The sequence below is a fragment of the Triticum aestivum genome, chromosome 5B (genome assembly GCF_018294505.1).
Source record: "Triticum aestivum cultivar Chinese Spring chromosome 5B, IWGSC CS RefSeq v2.1, whole genome shotgun sequence".
In the NCBI taxonomy this organism is placed as follows: Eukaryota; Viridiplantae; Streptophyta; class Magnoliopsida; order Poales; family Poaceae; genus Triticum; species Triticum aestivum.
The window spans coordinates 681,398,835-681,413,097 of NC_057807.1; the positions used below are offsets into that span (position 1 = coordinate 681,398,835).

Here is a 14,263-nt window from a genome sequence, read left to right on the forward strand (position 1 = left end):
GTCGGTGAGATGGGCAATGTAACTCGGCTGTTTGCAAAGGAGGATGGGGTTTTACTATAAAAAATGATCATGGAATTGCACTAGCTGTGGGAGCAGGGAATTTGGAAAATGTTGCTGAATCGCTACAAGTTGAAGCACTGGGCATACTCTATGCTATGTTATACATCTTAAAAGTTGCTATCCTAACCGAATTCGATTTATCAAAATCGATCCAATTTGTTCTTGGGTTAAGCAGAAGAAATTAATTACCTAAGTTTTAAACCCTAATCTCAAAAGTTTGAAGGAACTTGATATATCATAGAACAACTTCAATGTTGAACTGCCAGCATCTGTTGGTGAGATGGGCAATCTAACTCGGCTGTTTGCAAAGGAGGATGGGGTTTTACTATAAAAATGATCATGAAATTGCACTAGCTGCGGGAGCAGGGAATTTGGAAAATGTTGTTGAACCGCTACAAGTTGAAGCTCTGGGCATACTCTATGTTATGTTATAGAACTCGGAAATTGCTATCTTAATCGAATTCGATTTATCAAAAATCGATCCAATTTGTTCTAGGGTTAAGCAAAAGAAATTAATTACCTAAGTTTCAAACCCTAATCTTAAAAGTTTGAAGAAACTTGATATATCATAGAACAATTTCAATGCTGAACTGCCAACATCTGTCGGTGAGATGGGCAATCTAACTCGGCTGTTTGTAAAGGTGGATGGGGTTTTACTATAAAAATGATCATGGAATTGCACTAGCTGCAGGAGCAGGGAATTTGGAAAATGTTGTTGAACCGCTACAAGTTGAAGCTCTGGGCATACTCTATGCTATGTTATACAACTCAGAAATTGCTATCTTAATCGAATTCGATTTATCAAAAATCGATCCAATTTGTTCTAGGGTTAAGCAGAAGAAATTAATTACCTAAGTTTCAGACCCTAATCTCAAAAGTTTGAAGAAACTTGATATATCATAGAACAATTTCAATGCTGAACTGACAACATCTGTCGGTGAGATGGGCAATCTAACTCGGCTGTTTGTAAAGGAGGATGCGTTTTACTATAAAAACGATCATGGAATTGCACTAGCTGTAGGAGCAGGGAATTTGGAAAATCTTGTTGAACCGCTACAAGTTGAAGCTCTAGGCATACTCTATGCTATGTTATACAACTCGGAAATTGCTATCTTAATCGAATTCGATTTATCAAAAATCGATCCAATTTGTTCTAGGGTTAAGCAGAAGAAATTAATTACCTAAGTTTCAGACCCTAATCTCAAAAGTTTTAAGAAACTTGATATATCATAGAACAATTTCAATGTTGAACTGCCAACATCTGTCGGTGAGATGGGCAATCTAACTCGGCTGTTTGTAAAGGAGGATGGGGTTTTACTATAAAAATGATCATGGAATTGCACTAGCTGCAGGAGCAGGGAATTTGGAAAATGTTGTTGAACCGCTACAAGTTGAAGCTCTGGGCATACTCTATGCTATGTTATACAACTCGGAAATTGCTATCTTAATCGAATTTGATTCATCAAAAATCGATCCAATTTGTTCTAGGGTTAAGCAGAAGAAATTAATTACCTAAGTTTCAGACCCTAATCTCAAAAGTTTGACGAAACTTGATATATCATAGAACAATTTCAATGCTGAACTGCCAACATCTGTCGGTGAGATGGGCAATCTAACTCGGCTGTTTGTAAAGTAGGATGGGGTTTTACTATAAAAATGATCATGGAATTGCACTAGCTGCAGGAGCAGGGGATTTGGAAAATGTTGTTGAACCGCTACAAGTTGAAGCTCTGGGCATACTCTATGCTATGTTATACAACTCGGAAATTGCTATCTTAATCGAATTTGATTTATCAAAAATCGATCCAATTTGTTCTAGGGTTAAGCAGAAGAAATTAATTACCTAAGTTTCAGACTCTAATCTCAAAAGTTTGAAGAAACTTGATATATCATAGAGCAATTTCAATGCTGAACTGCCAACATCTGTCGGTGAGATGGGAAATCTAACTCGGCTGTTTGCAAAGGAGGATGGGGTTTTACTATAAAAATGATCATGGAATTGCACTAGCTGCAGGAGCAGGGAATTTGGAAAATGTTGTTCAACCGCTACAAGTTGAAGCTCTGGGCATACTCTATTCTATGTTATATAGCTCGGAAATTGCTATCTTAATCGAATTCGATTTATCAAAAATCGATCCAATTTGTTCTAGGGTTAAGCAGAAGAAATTAATTACCTAAGTTTCAAACCCTAATCTCAAAAGTTTGAAGAAACTTGATATATCATAGAACAATTTCAATGCTGAACTGCCAACATCTGTCGGTGAGATGGGCAATCTAACTCGGCTGTTTGCAAAGGAGGATGGGGTTTTACCATAAAAATGATCATGGAATTGCACTAGCTGCAGGAGCAGGGAATTTGGAAAATGTTGTTGAACCGCTACAAGTTGAAGCTCTGGGCAGACTCTATGCTATGTTATACAACTCAGAAATTGCTATCTTAATCGAATTCGATTTATCAAAAATCGATCCAATTTGTTCTAGGGTTAAGCAGAAGAAATTAATTACCTAAGTTTCAGACCCTAATCTCAAAAGTTTGAAGAAACTTGATATATCATAGAACAATTTCAATGCTGAACTGACAACATCTGTCGGTGAGATGGGCAATCTAACTCGGCTGTTTGTAAAGGAGGATGGGTTTTACTATAAAAACGATCATGGAATTGCACTAGCTGCAGGAGCAGGGAATTTGGAAAATCTTGTTGAACCGCTACAAGTTGAAGCTCTGGGCATACTCTATGCTATGTTATACAACTCGGAAATTGCTATCTTAATCGAATTCGATTTATCAAAAATCGATCCAATTTGTTCTAGGGTTAAGCAGAAGAAATTAATTACCTAAGTTTCAGACCCTAATCTCAAAAGTTTTAAGAAACTTGATATATCATAGAACAATTTCAATGTTGAACTGCCAACATCTGTCGGTGAGATGGGCAATCTAACTCGGCTGTTTGTAAAGGAGGATGGGGTTTTACTATAAAAATGATCATGGAATTGCACTAGCTGCAGGAGCAGGGAATTTGGAAAATGTTGTTGAACCGCTACAAGTTGAAGCTCTGGGCATACTCTATGCTATGTTATACAACTCGGAAATTGCTATCTTAATCGAATTTGATTTATCAAAAATTGATCCAATTTGTTCTAGGGTTAAGCAGAAGAAATTAATTACCTAGGTTTCAGACCCTAATCTCAAAAGTTTGACGAAACTTGATATATCATAGAACAATTTCAATGCTGAACTGCCAACATCTGTCGGTGAGATGGGCAATCTAACTCGGTTGTTTGTAAAGTAGGATGGGGTTTTACTATAAAAATGATCATGGAATTGCACTAGCTGCAGGAGCAGGGGATTTGGAAAATGTTGTTGAACCGCTACAAGTTGAAGCTCTGGGCATACTCTATGCTATGTTATACAACTCGGAAATTGCTATCTTAATCGAATTTGATTTATCAAAAATCGATCCAATTTGTTCTAGGGTTAAGTAGAAGAAATTAATTACCTAAGTTTCAGACTCTAATCTCAAAAGTTTGAAGAAACTTGATATATCATAGAGCAATTTCAATGCTGAACTGCCAACATCTGTCGGTGAGATGGGCAATCTAACTCGGCTGTTTGCAAAGGAGGATGGGGTTTTACTATAAAAATGATCATGGAATTGCACTAGCTGCAGGAGCGGGGAATTTGGAAAATGTTGTTGAACCGCTACAAGTTGAAGCTCTGGGCATACTCTATTCTATGTTATATAGCTCGGAAATTGCTATCTTAATCGAATTCGATTTATCAAAAATCGATCCAATTTGTTCTAGGGTTAAGCAGAAGAAATTAATTACCTAAGTTTCAGACCCTAATCTCAAAAGGTTGAAGAAACTTGATATATCATAGAGCAATTTCAATGCTGAACTGCCAATATCTGTCGGTGAGATGGGCAATCTAACTCGGCTGTTTGCAAAGGAGGATGGGGTTTTACTATAAAAATGATCATGGAATTGCACTAGCTGCAGGAGCAGGGAATTTGGAAAATGTTGTTGAACCGCTACAAGTTGAAGCTCTGGGCATACCCTATTCTATGTTATACAGCTCGGAAATTGATATCTTAATCAAATTCGATTTATCAAAAATCGATCCAATTTGTTCTAGGGTTAAGCAGAAGAAATTAATTACCTAAGTTTCAGACCCTAATCTCAAAAGTTTGAAGGAACTTGATATATCATAGAACAATTTCAATGTTGAACTGCCAATATCTGTCGTTGAGATGGGCGATCTAACTCGGCTGTTTGCAAAGGAGGATGGAGTTTACCATAAAAAATGATCATGGAATCGCACTAGCTGCAGAAGCAGGGAATTTGGAAAATGTTGCTGAACCGCTACAAGTTGAAGCTCTGGGCATGCTCTATGTTGTGAACGATGCGTCAAGCATGGGGTGCCAAATTAGCGACTATGCAGTTGTTCTGAGGCAGGCAATAACAAGCGACTTGTACAACTACTCGAGCCTAGGCATGTTGTTTAAAGAGACAAGAACAGTGATGCAATCAGCTCAGTAGAAACCTGCTCACGGGCTTGTAATATTTCTACACACTGTTTGGCTGCTCATGGTGTATGTATGGAGTGGAGAAGCTATCAAATTTGGCTTGATCTGTTTCCTAGCGATGTAAAAAAAAAACTTGTCGCTGGTGAGTCCAGCTTGCATTGTTAATGGAACACTTTGTGTTCCTTAAAAAAAACATCTTATATTTTGGTATGGAGGAGTATATTTCAACCATGTGTAATGTGAAATTATATCAACATAAAACCTACTCCTACTTATGTATGGCGGAGTAGATTTTCCTGTGAGAGTAGCACGATTTGAACATTAGGAGGCTTAGCAAGTCATTCCTACTTACAAATCCAGCATAACTACGAGCTATCCTACTTGATGGTGCATATTCAAGGGCACCGTTATTGAAGCAGAGTTCCAAATTGCCTGAAAAGAATCATACTCCATTCGCTCGTGGTCACTCTGGCCATGGACATGTATATGTAGTCCAAGAGAAAGTTAACAATTCAAGTAAAAGAATAAGTGAAAAAAAAAACACGGCAACTTCAATGTGAGGACCCTGATGATAAGAGCGGACCAGTGAGAATTTTGTACGGAAACACAAACATTCAAATGGAGTTGCGTATTTACAAGATAACTAATGCTCAATCATCGCAAGGAAACACACACATAGATTATTGCTTCGTCCTCAAATGAAATGGAGAAGAAGAAATTGCCGGGCGGACAAATCATCGAATGGCAAGTAGTAGTACTACGTTTGTTTCTAGAATAGAATTAATGTAGAGTACAAGCAAGTATACCAACTGATCGCTGCCTGTGTATATATATAGTATATATATGTATGGGGGTAAAGAAGGAGAAAGAAGCATGAATGAACGAATCTGCCTGCCCTATCACGACGACTCGGAATCATCATCGTCTGGAGGGGTTCCGACAAGCCAGCCCCACACGCCGCCCGAGCCAGCTTGCTTCTTCTGCTTGGCGTCCAGCGCCGCCTGCTCCTGCTCGGAAGCCGCCTTCTGCCTTCGAAGGAGCTCCACCTCCCTCTCCAGCGCATCCAGACTCTGGAGCTTTTGCCGCAGCTCCGCCACGTCCACCTCCAGTTTAAAACATCTCGACTGCTCAGCGGCAAGTTGCCCACGGACTGCTTGAAGTTCCTACACGGTTTTACATACATAGATACGCAAAAATAAGGATCCACACAGTGCAAGTGGTTTACTGGTTTAGACTTCTCTTATTTACCGTGCATAATATACAAACTAAAACTCATAGCTTGATTGATTCAAAGACTGTATGTGCAGGACGAAAGGACAGACAAACTAACTATGCCGTACGTAGGGGCAGAAATTGAGCAACTGGAAGATAGAAAACAAAGACTCGCCTTTGTCAGCTCAGCATTTCTGGCCTCTGCTTCAGTTATCTCTTCTTTAAGCTGTACAGTTTGCAGTCCTTCCCTGTTAAGCGTTGCCTCTAGTTCGTCTTTCTCAGCTTTAAGGGCTGCCAAAAGTTGTTCATTTGCTTCATCATTTCTGTTTTTCTGAAACACAGCACAACACAATGACGTATAGTCAGTTTCAAGTACATCTTCCAAATGACAGAAAGTTGTATCAAATAATGTTGAATGTGCATATGTACCCAAAAAAAAAAAACTGCACCCTCTAGTTTAAATTTGTACAAACGGCATTTCTACAGTAACCCAGATTCAACGAATGCTTTCTGCTGTATTCAAGTTAGGTCAAAATAGGCACCTCCAGGTAGTTCCAGATATTAGAGAGAAACATTACCGAATCAGCATTGTCCATGGCAATCTCCCGTATCTTCCCATCTTGAGAAATTTCAACCTCAGGTTCCAGCACCCTAGACGTACTATCTGAGGTGGGTTGGTCCTTTGTGCTCGACTGCAAATCTAACTTTACACTAAGTTTAAGAGCATACACCTGTCCAGCAGAGGAAAACAAAAGATTGAAATTTTGAAAGCGATTTCCAGGCATATAGATGATTAATAAAATGCCAGTTACCTCATTGCTATACCGTCCATTGTATCCTCCAAAAGAAATGAGATAATCTTCTCCACTATAATTGCTGTACAATAAAGTCATGCCCTAAAAATAATAGGATGTAAATGTTACCAACCAAAAGAAAATCATTTCAACATTAACAAATTGTTCAAGAGGAATACCTCACTGGCAAGAGGAACACGTCCTTCTACAGTGCTAACAACCGACCATGCCAGAGTTGACATGTTAAGCACGAGTGTTTCGGAGACACCTGCAAGGACAAATGCATGAGATCACTAAATGCAAACATAAACTAAAGGTAAACTTAAAATTGACGGCCCGAAAACGCTGCCTAACTGCAACAGAAGTATTGACTTGACAAGAACCAGATGTTAACAAAGATGAGTGATACAATGGCTACTCATCACAATTCCATAGCATTAACAAAGATGTGTGTTATCTTAATCCTCTTAAAGGAAAATAATAAGACAATACAATTTGCATTTTCAAGACGGCAAGTGCTTGAGCCATTGTTTTGTGGATTTTTTTTTGAACAAATGTTTTGTGGATTTGAATGAGATTTTGCAGAATACTTTCCGAGGTTATGTGACATCGTGATTTCTCAACATAATGTGAGAAACCATCTCGTAAGTGAGGGACCAAGAGCATAATTGGTTTGGTGCCAAAATTTGGCCTACTGATTGGTTGGTTACCAAGTTGTCTTGCCTATCTCACATAAAGTTGCCAATATTTAGGAAGTTGTGGTATTGCCAATATTTGGCAATGCCAACATTTGGCTAGCCAAATATTGGCAGCAAACCAATCATGCTCCAAGTTGCAAGCCAATACCTAAATTCAGCATATTCAACTGCTGAGTTAGTTTTGGGGTGCATAAGGAATTGTTTTGGTTCTATATGCAGGGAATGTTTAAGGAAACTGTGCCTCCCATAACTCTTGCAGCACCTCCAATTAGCACTTAACAAATTAAACTGGGGAAATTATCTCAGGAAGTAAAAATCTACTAGTAATATGAACATACAAATATAGACTGAAAGCCATAAAGATTTATCCAAGAAAACACCGATACTTCCAGCAACTAGCGTATCTGTTGGTTCTTGCTTTTGTTGGAATCATGGATAAGAAGACAGAAGCTAATGGACTGCACTGACTAAATATATGGTAAATGGCTTGATGTTTAATTGTTAACATATTTTTATATTGTTTTCAACAATAGTCTAACGTATCCTCGTATTGGCGCTTTTCAGAAATGACGTATTTACGTATCTGTATCACCCCAATACTGATACGCGTATCCCTATTGAGGCAATCTAGGGTTTTTCTAATATCGTACGAGAAGAACCGGAATGTACATAAGATCAGACACTTAAAAACCTACCGCTTTTGTTATTGCCACCACCAACAATGTACCAATTCTCTCCAACAGTTGCACCTGCGTGACCAGCTCGTGGGCTTGGAATCGGGCCCTGCTGTTTGGGTCTTGACCATTCCATCTGCGATTCTAACATTAGAACTTAACAATCACAGGCAATGAATTAATCTTCAGAGTCCCAGCAAGAAATTTGTTCTTACCGTCTGCAAATCAAGGACATGTAGGTCATTAAAACATGTCGCATGAGATCCGCCGCCAAAAATTAGAAGATAGCGGTCAGCGTGGCAAGCAGCAACATGGTCTGATCTAGGAGCAGGAGGGGTGCCTCTAAAACATAAAGCAAACATTAGAATACATTGAATCCAGACATACAGTAATATCAAGTTCGATGTCCAGAACAAGATTCAAATTTCACATCCAATATGCCTTCTCTGTTTTTCCCTTTCATTTCATTTGTCTCTTTCAATCAATTTAGTACTTCTATCAGTCCCATCTAATTGAGAAAAAATAAGTAGTAAACCAGTAATAATCCAACTAAGCGCTTCAGTTCAGAACTATTTAACATGAAGAGTAATCTACTTGAACAGCTTTTAAGCTAAGTTTATGGAGCATCTCACTAGGAAAAGAAGCTTCAATCATAATAAAATAACTTGAAAGGCAACAAATGCACACAAGGACCTACGTGTTCCAACTAAATTTTAGTAGCACTTAACAGTAGTTCAGATACGATGAAGCTAACAATGTCACCAAATGAACAGTACATATCACAAAGATTATGCATGAGAGATCTATAGAGATTCCAGTACTCACATTGCATCCACATCATCCCATGTCATGGTTTCAAGATCAAGAATGTGCAAATCATTCAAAAGACATCGCTTTGCATCTTCGCCACCGAACACGACTAGAGTTGTTCCAACAAGAGTCACTGACTGACCTCCACGAGAAACCTGCAGCAGATGAAATCCGCATAAGTAATATAGTTTAAATAACTAATTAGCCAATTTAGTATTTAGCAAGATTTTGTATCATTCATTCACTTAAGGTTAAGGGTGTTTGTGTCATCTCAGCAAGCACCGGAGAATTATTGCAACAATAAAACTAGACATGGCCATGAACTTAGTATTATACTCTGGATTTTGGTGCAAAATATAAAATGCCCTCACTTAGTATCATAAATGGACCGAGTCAAAATATTTCTTGTAAACATGATTCATATATTTTGATGATGTAAAAGATGGCCTCAAGTTTGATACTGGTACGCTAACACTGAACAAAAACTACCGCATAAGCTACGAATGAATTGGTCACCCCCAACAATTGTATACATCTATGCAACTATATGCAATATGTTCCATAATTCCAAAGCTGAGAGCATGCTCTTTGGACTATGTTGCAGATTGCAAGTATTCAGCTTGAACGAATCGAAGACTTCTCTGGACTTGGCCACAAAGTTAAAAGAACATGAGCTGAAGGCTATTATAATGATCAACCCAAGTTCATAGTTGCCAGAGAAAATTAGAACTGCACATAACTCACCATTCTTGAACCTTAACTATACCACATATAATAGTGTGTTAGCCCTTACTTAAGGCACAGCATACTGTGTTAAACTAAAGTAAACTCTCGGATAAAATAAGGTATATGCCAATTGAAGAAACCATTAAGACATGCTTATCAAAGGACAGTGAAACAATAAACAAATATGTCATTCCAATTATAACTGATATAATAGGATAAGAGAGATCTATGGGTTGAAAAAAATTATTACCGGTGGTTTTCCGTAAGTCTTGACAATCGACCAGGTACAAGTATGTGGATCAAATTCCTTCACTAGCATAAAAACACCAAAAACATAGTAACAACATCAACAAATATTCACAGATGTTAGATATGATTACATCACAGCGCTATGCAGACTGAAAAGTGACTTTTAGCAAACCTGTAATGCTGTCAGATGGATCTTTTGTATGCCCAGCAACAGAGAAGAATTTGTTACCGCATGATATCTACAAAGTGGTAATTGGGGATTAGCATCAGGTGGAAGATACTCATTAGCGGCAGCTATTACATATTTGTGTAAAATTTACCAAAGAATGGCCAGCACATGGAGAGACTTGTGCTGTTTTAGCTGAATCAGATGTTCCAGCTTGCAATTTGGCATCAATCTTGGACCAAGTCAAACTCTTCAGATCCAAAACCTGCGGTTGGCACAAATTGTGGCAAAGAAAAACAAGAAGCATTGAGTCGGTGTTACTTAATTCTGTAGAAAAACCTATCGTTGTTCCCATGCATTGTTACAACATACTCAATTGAACAATAATAACAATCTAAGAGCATAAGGATTATTTGCATAAAGAAGCAAAGATGACTGGAATTGTTACAGGGCATGCTTCAGCACCGCACGAATTTTATGTAAGATCATTTAGCTTAGGAATTATGAATAAAAATGAATCACTAATTCTGAGAGCAGTGTGTACAGACAAAAACAATTGGTTGATGATGATTTGGTGACAAATATGCAACAAAATTTGTTCGTATGCCTCCATGTCCAAGCTAACAAAAAATTAGAACGCATACATATGACATGCTGCATTATCACAGTTAGCTTCACAAACCTGAAGGTCACTAAGATAACGGCCATTGTGGTTTCCACCAAATATATACATTTTGTCTTGTAGAACAGTTGCTCCATGCTGCAGCAGCCAAAATTCACATCAATGCTACAAAAGTAAATATAGTAAACAGAAACAAAAGATAGGGTAATAACCCTACAAGTTTGAAAATAAAAAGGCAAGGGAACACATGGCTCACCTCATAGCGGGGTTTAGGCCGCTGGCCGCTAACAGACAATGCAGTCCATTCCTCGTGAGCACTGACAGTACTAAGACCTTCCAGAATAACAACTTTGTCTTGTGTCTCCACTGAACTTCCGTTTTCAGAAATGGTTTTTGGTTCTGGAATTGATGATGTTCCAGTTCCATTTGTCAAAGGTACGATGTCCGGCTCTTCCTTTGGTTTCTTGTAAAACGAAATACAGATAATTTATTTAATAAACCAACAAGTTCAAGGATATAAGGTGGATTCTGAATACTCAGACAAACAACAGAGAAGAAATATATACTTGGGATATATCATATATGTACCCAAGTACGTTATCTGATGTGACTTACATGCATTTCAATATCTACTACAGGCTGAGGGTTGATGAACTCGGGGATTCTAGAGTACCATCCAGGATCTTCCTCCTGCCACCATAACATCAATGTGTCAATACAACACTACCGCAGGCGCAACACACTGAAGAGCAACGCGTAACTCGCTATACCTCCAGTATTTTGACAAAGAGACGCATCGCCTCGGCGGACGGCATGCTTCCAAGCCCATGCCAGCTGAAAACACAAAGGGTATGACTAAGCAAGCAGCAGCGATTCAAGCGCGCGCGCACATGGCAATTGCTAAATTGGTGTTCACTAGGCATGTCGCCGGTCTCGCGCTTTCTACCATCTATCTGTATTATGGATTGATAATTGTTCCAAAATGCCAAACTACGAAACTAGCGAGGAGTTGCGGCATATATAGGAAAATTGTATCTAGGTAGGGGTTGCGGCCTTTGCAGCGGCATGTGGTAAGCTCGATGGAAGCCGGGGGTCACCAACCTCGTCCATTTGCTCTGCCCCACGGGGCTCCACGCCCTGGGCTTGGGCACGTTGCAGGGCCCGACCGTCGCCTGCGCCGAAACGAAAACCACGAGGTCAGTCGCCACCAAACCGAATTCCCGATCCCTGATCCCCGCCATTTCGGCGGGCCGGGCCTGGGTCGTCACCTGCTGGTGGAGGCCGTAGAGGAGGAGGGCGACGTCGTTCTGGAAGCGGGAGATGGCGGCGGCGGAGGGGGCGCCGGCGCCGCCGAAGCCGGCGTATGCCGCGGCGGCGTAGAAGCGGTCGGGGTAGGCGATGCCGGAGCTGGCCATGGCCCTGCTGGATCTCCCTCCCTCGTCGAGATCTCCCGCCGACCGTCGCGCCGGCGCCGGCTGCGGCTGGAGGCGGGCGGGCGGCGGCTAGGGTTCGCTGCGGGCGGCCCCGCCTCTGCTTACTCGCCGCCGGGTGGGGGGAATGGGAGCGGGGGGATGGGAGGGGAGTGGGGAGGGGGTCTCCGGAGATCTGGAGGGAGACGGCGATCCGACGCTCGCTTCGTTGGCGGGGCGGGGCGGGGCGACGCGACACTCCTTTAACGCGGCCGCCGAGGTGGACGGGGGAAGCCACGTGGGCGTGACACGTTGGTCGAGTGACGTGGTGGTGCAGAGTCGCCGGGGTTGCTTGCTCGCTCGCTGGCGCTGGGGATGGACGCAACACTGTTGGAGGGAGAAAGTGGACCTGGAGTACCTTACAAGCACGTGTAAAAAAAATACTAAGAGTTTACAGGAATTTTGTAGAATAGCAAATGAAAATTTTCTTTGGAGTTCTTTGGTTTGTGGGAATGTATTTTATATTTCTACTATGTAGGTATGAATCTTTTTTTTAATCAATCGTCCACGTTTCAAAGAAGAACAAATACTGACTTGACTCAATGAAAAAGTTCACATCCTATGCATCAAATAGCATCTCTTTTCTTGTAGGGTTTGACATACATGGCATCTCTCTTCCTATAATTTTCCTATTCCTATAATATTCATATTCGTTCGCAAAAATATATATCAATATCCTATGAACCAAAAGAGGCCTAAGATCTACTATAGCTTGTGTGAGTTAAAAATCGGAAGTCCCCAACTAACACCTATGTCGAAGATGTTAGGTGCTCTCTGTTGGTTCTTCCATCGGTTCACTCGTGGAGGATTCAGGATATGAGGTCTGCATACAACCATGAGTGTGCAAAATGGGTAGTGTTGAGAGCGAGCGCGGGGTAGGTAGTCACTGCCTTTTCCAGTTTGTTAACGATCCTGCACGATGATTTTCCTTGGATCATGAGCTTCTTATGTTGCCGCAAGCATGTTCACCCACTCCGGACCAGCGATTATGTTTGCTTCTTCTGTCTCTCTTTGCGACGATCTTGGGCCCTCTTCGATGATGGGTAGAGATACTTTTGGGCTTTAGGTCCAATAGTAGTAGTGGTGCTAACACTCCCTCCTCCTTGCGTTTCGGATTGTCCGCAAGCGGGGTCACATTGGAACCAATCTTGCAATTCTTCACGGTCTCCTTGAAATCCGTGTGAAAACTAGATCGACACACCAAAACTTGTCCCATGACCCGATTAGCTTTAACTTCATGACGAGTGTCGAGAATTTGCACATGGATCGCAAATTGGATCAGTGTGAAGGTGAAGATGGGGAGGCAAACACACCCGGTTTCAAAGCTTTGGAGTTGCGTGACGTGAAAAAACGGATGGATGAACAAAGCCTCAATCAGACCGATATGTAAGGGATTTGGCCAAAATGAGCTCGAACACGAAAAGGCCCTAGAAAACGGAGATCAATTTGTGTCAAGCACGCGAGGCTACAGAACTTCACACATACGACTTTAGCTTCATATAAACTTGATTGCCTTTTAAAATTGTGTTCTCACATGTTTTGTCATCATGATGTTTCATACACACCTGAGCTTGTAACAAGTATTGCTTAACCAGTCGATCCTTTAACGCTACGCCGAGGTAGACAAGGGGTGCCCCACGTGGGCGTGACACATGGGTCGAGTGACGTGGTGGTGGAGAGTCGCCGGAAAAGTAAAACAATGATCTTTACCTTGGAGAAGTGAGCCTAGACCTTGGTAGTGGCTATAATAACCGTGACTCAGCTCTATAGCTCGCGCAAGCTTAAAATTTAAATCCCAACTAACACCTACGTACGTCAAAGAGAGCTTCAAATGAGATGAACAGCGGGAGAAAATTACTGTATTACTTCAAACGACTAATTCAGACATGATAGCATTTTAGGGTTCAAATTGTTCACACCGGGCATATTAAACACGGTGGATGATTCGAGATTTTTCTTGGTTGAGAGGTGTGACGATTTGAGTTGTGCGCTTCCGTGAATCATGGACCACACGTCCTTCCTTTTCGGAATGTTAGCAGCATCATTGTCATATTTCATGTCGCGTTTGATTACATCATTTCACGAGGTTAGACTTGAGGAAACCCTTGTCGTGAACTTTCATTTATAGTAGTCTACGGAACGAAAATTGTGAGATTTCTTCATAGAACTAGAACGAGATCAGATGGACATAATCTATTGCATGAAGTAGAATTTTCTAACACCCTTATAAGTTATAATAATTCTTTGAAATAAAGAG

General features: G+C 40.7%; 1 protein-coding gene across 1 annotated transcript; it reads right to left on the reverse strand.

Moving 5' to 3' along the window:
- Positions 1–5,245: 5,245 nt before the first annotated feature.
- Positions 5,246–12,357, reverse strand: LOC123114171 (acyl-CoA-binding domain-containing protein 6). Its single transcript, XM_044535554.1, has 17 exons — positions 11,806–12,357; positions 11,639–11,709; positions 11,308–11,371; positions 11,153–11,227; positions 10,794–11,000; positions 10,598–10,675; positions 10,070–10,180; positions 9,922–9,988; positions 9,751–9,812; positions 8,790–8,929; positions 8,180–8,306; positions 7,986–8,100; positions 6,772–6,860; positions 6,611–6,694; positions 6,377–6,529; positions 5,974–6,129; positions 5,246–5,749 (listed from the first exon to the last, which is right to left on the reverse strand). The coding sequence occupies exons 1-17, from the start codon at positions 11,950–11,952 to the stop codon at positions 5,486–5,488; spliced, it is 2,010 nt and encodes a 669-aa protein (XP_044391489.1). The 5' UTR covers positions 11,953–12,357; the 3' UTR covers positions 5,246–5,485.
- Between the last annotated feature and the right edge of the window lie 1,906 nt (positions 12,358–14,263).